General features: G+C 34.6%; 1 protein-coding gene across 1 annotated transcript in view; it reads right to left on the bottom strand.

Moving 5' to 3' along the window:
* The window catches only part of ARMC3 (armadillo repeat containing 3), a 135079-nt gene that overhangs the window by 124160 nt on the left and 6906 nt on the right, over window positions 1–4013 (bottom strand). The window contains 1 exon segment of the mRNA XM_006903683.1: window positions 1055–1172. Coding sequence (XP_006903745.1) covers window positions 1055–1172 — 118 coding nt within the window.

Here is a 4013-nt window from a genome sequence, read left to right as displayed (position 1 = left end):
TCAAGCTTTTCTTGAGTGAAGTTTATAGTCCTTGGTTTTAGTCCTAGGTCCATGATCCACCTTGAGTTGGTTTTTGTATATGGAGTGAGGTGTGGATCTTGTTTAATTTTTCTGCAGATAGTTTTCCAGTTTTGCCAACACCATTATTGTTGTTGAATGGAATTTATTACAACAATTTTAACCCAACGTCCTTTTTTCTAGTCCAGCTTTCCAGATTACGTTTAGCCATTGTGTCTCCTGAGACTGTTCTTGGCTGTGATAATTTTTCTGGCTTTGTTTTGTTGAGTGTTCTGCTTTTGGGGTGCTCCTAAATTGCAATTTATGTATTTTTATTTCTTTTTTAAAAGAATTTATATAACTCTTTTATCACAATGCTTGTTTGATTATGGATCTTTGTAGAAATAACCATAGATAAATGTCACTATTGTCATATTCACAGTGCATATGCTTATCACTCTTGGTCACCTTGATACTCATTTTTCTCCATTTGTTTATTGTACTTACTAGTGAGAAATTACTAAGAGGAGCATACATTTTAAAGAGAGTAGAATTTACATTTCTTGAGGACAGATTATCTACATAATTGTTGGAATTATGAAACATGGGAGATATGGATTTTCTTTAAACCATTTACCTATATCAGCATGGACTTCTGGGTTTCTATTTTATACTCTGAGTTATACTCTGGTAAACTAGTTATTGCTCAGTTTCTAGCAGCTTAACAATCAAACTCTTTTAGTTAGTTCCTACAAGACTCATAATTTTTCTAACTTAAATAAAATCTTTTAAATGGCTATCCTTCCCAGGGGGTATATGACTTCTCAAGGCTCAGTTATAAACTTAGAGAAATAATTTTACTTTCTGGAAAGATTCTTTATTAACATTCAATACTTAGGGAAACACTTTTATATATTTAATGTATTTAATACCTGAGACATTGGATGTCAGTGTGTAAGATTCATCTGACAGGAAGTAAAGACTGGGGAGAATGGAGAGTTGAGATAAAAGTATTTACTATGTATTGAAATATTTTAAGAAACTGAAAAATCCAGACCTTTTAACGCAAATCTATAAATGGCTTCACATGCTGTAGCCAAAACTTCTTCTTCTGGAGACTGAAGCATTAATACTACGGTTGCTGCATTTTTGCTTTCAATTGTTAATGGATCAAACTGAAATACAGAGAAAAACAGATGAAGTTCACCTATGAGCTTGAAACAAACAAAAAACAGTATCTGAAGAGTTAAAAAGAACATAATCTCACAAAAAGGATGTGTTCAATGCTCACTAAAAACAGAAGAAGGCCTAATTCAAAACCAAATAAAATATATATAAACCGAAAATCATCACTGATAGACAGTTTTCAACATTGATGTCTCCAGAATCCCTAGGATATCTAGCAAAAGGTTTCAAGATCTGACAGACTAAAAAAAAAAAAAAAAAAAAAGATCTGACAGACTAAATCTCTGCATTTGGCCTTGTGGAATAAAAAAATGTTTCTTAACACTTAAAATTTTAGTTTATAAAAAACTTTATTGCAGAGATAATGAAAACTGTCTTGAGATCAAAGTAAGGATTAGAGAGCATATATATAAAGCATTTTGCATATTGTCTGGCTCATATTCTAAATAACATATATTGTTATAATTCTTAATCTTCAGGATTAACACCCTTAGTACCAGCAGTCAGGAAAACAAGAGATGTATTGCACTGGGAAAGTCTGCAGTTAGTGATCTTTCCAAGTTATTGAGGGGTAGTCAGTTTGAAGACTAAGGTGAGTCTGATTCAGTCTATAGTCTTTCCTATAATTTGCTATGCATCTAAAAACTGGACAGTTAATAAGGAGGACATAATAATTGATTGATGCCTTTGAGCTGTGGTGTTAGAGAAGAATACTGAACATACCATGGACTGCCAAAAGAATAGACAATTATGTGTTTGGAGAGGGTGCAGCTGGAGTGCTCTTTGGAGGCAAAGATAATGAGACTCTGCCTCGCATACTTCAGGCATGTTTCTAGAGGTGCTATTCCTTGGAGAGGGGCATGATGCTTGGAAGAGTGGAGCACAAAGGAGAAGATGACTCAACTAGGTGGACTGACAGTAGTGACTGCCGTGTTGGGTTCTAATATGCCAGGAAGTGTAAAGATCGCACCGGATAGGATGGGGTTCAGATCTTTTGTTCATAGGTGAGTTGTACTGGACTTGATGGCACCTAACAATCTTCAGGAATTCTGCTTTACATGTATATACTAGGTAACAGTTTTATTAACTAATATCTACTTTTCTAACCACTAGACTCCGGGGAGGCTGGAATTATACATTCAAAACATTTTAAAAAGCAATACTAAATCACACATAGAAAAATGCAAAGTTAGATGGAATTTACATCATGGGAAGTGGTAATGCAATATACAGATGCACAGGGCTCTAAGGGAGAAGACCTGGGTGCTGCTGTGAAATCCTGGAAATCCATATGTGCCTCAATAATAAAACCCATGAACTTAAAGCTTCTTAAGTAAAGGATAAAATTAATTTTTATACAATTCTTCCATTTCTAGAGTCTGATGGGAGAAGGAATTCTGAACAAATTTTTTTTAAAAAATCACAGCTACGTCTGATTCTTTGTGTTGATGTTTCCTTTCTGAACATCTTATTATGATTTCAATTATAAACGTATTTTAAATTTAGCCCTCATTAAGGGAAGAAACAAGTATTCTGCACAAGGAACTATTGTTGCTGTTAGGTGCCACTGAGGCGAGTATGAGTCCTAGCGACCATATGAACAAAAGATCTGAACCCTGCTCTATCCTGTGCCATCCTCACACTTTCTGACACACAAGAGACTATTGGGACAGTCACCTCGTCATTCCATCTGGTTGAGGGTCTTTCTCTCCTTCCCTGACCCTCCTAGAACCTATTTAAAGTACCTCTGTCACTCTTCACCTCACCTTAAATTTTTTTCTTCATTGGTCTAATTACTACCTGATTAGTTTTATTGATTACTTATTGTGGATATGGGATGAGTGCTACAGAATAGTTACATTTCTCAAAGGAGTCAAATACACTGAAATACATGAAAACAAAGACTACAGTAAATACCATTTATTATTCCTTAAATGGTTTTAAAACACTGTAGCATTTTGCACATTGTTTAGACATCACTAAGAAAACAGTGATATGAGGCCCTAGAAGCTTACAGGGAAAGCAAAAACATTCAGAGTTAGCAATATAAAGAGCTGTTAGAGGAAGAGAAAGATCAGTGTTTGCCAGGGAATGGAGAGACTTGGCATGACATTTGTTTATCCTACTGAGCCAAGAGCATTATAGTAATTTTTTATTTAAAGAAAGCACTGAGAATAAAATGATTCTTATAACAGAATGCCACATGACTAAATAAAACTGTGCTGTAATTATATCTCATCTGTTATCCCATGTGGAAGTCACAGTCACCAATAAGCTTGTTGTGAAATCATAATTCCAAGCTCTGTACAAAATAGATGATTAAAATTATTTACAAAAAGAATGAACGAAGAGGGTAACATTTTGGCTAAGCTTTGACTTTCAAGTTCAACCATTTAAGGTGCCCATAGATTTACAAAGTTTTAGGGGTTTTATTTTGGGGATTTTTAAAAATATCTGTTAAGGAAATAATGTTACCTGGGGTAGTGTTAGACAATAAAATTTTCTCTTAATATAAAAATATTCTGTTTCACTCTGTTCAATATGGAGCCATTAACTACATGTCACTTTTGAGTACTTGAAACATAACTAATGCAACTCAAACTCAAGTGTTGTCAAGTGATTTTGACTCATTATCACACTGTAGCTTAAAGCAAAACTGTGCCCTAAGCTATAAGCCGATTTCACAGATTTCTCCTAGGGAGCAGCACGAAGGCTCAAACTGCTGACTTTTTTTTTTTATTAGTTGGGCGCACCACCACTGTGATACCAGGGGTTCTATCTGATGCAACACAAAAGCTAAGGTTAGTTTATAAAAAAATAATTTCTTTACC

This window comes from Elephantulus edwardii, unplaced genomic scaffold (assembly GCF_000299155.1).
Source record: "Elephantulus edwardii isolate Elephantulus edwardi_28Jun2011 unplaced genomic scaffold, EleEdw1.0 scaffold00054, whole genome shotgun sequence".
In the NCBI taxonomy this organism is placed as follows: Eukaryota; Metazoa; Chordata; class Mammalia; order Macroscelidea; family Macroscelididae; genus Elephantulus; species Elephantulus edwardii.
Note: the sequence above shows the minus strand (reverse complement) of the source record. Positions and strands in the feature narration are given on the sequence as shown.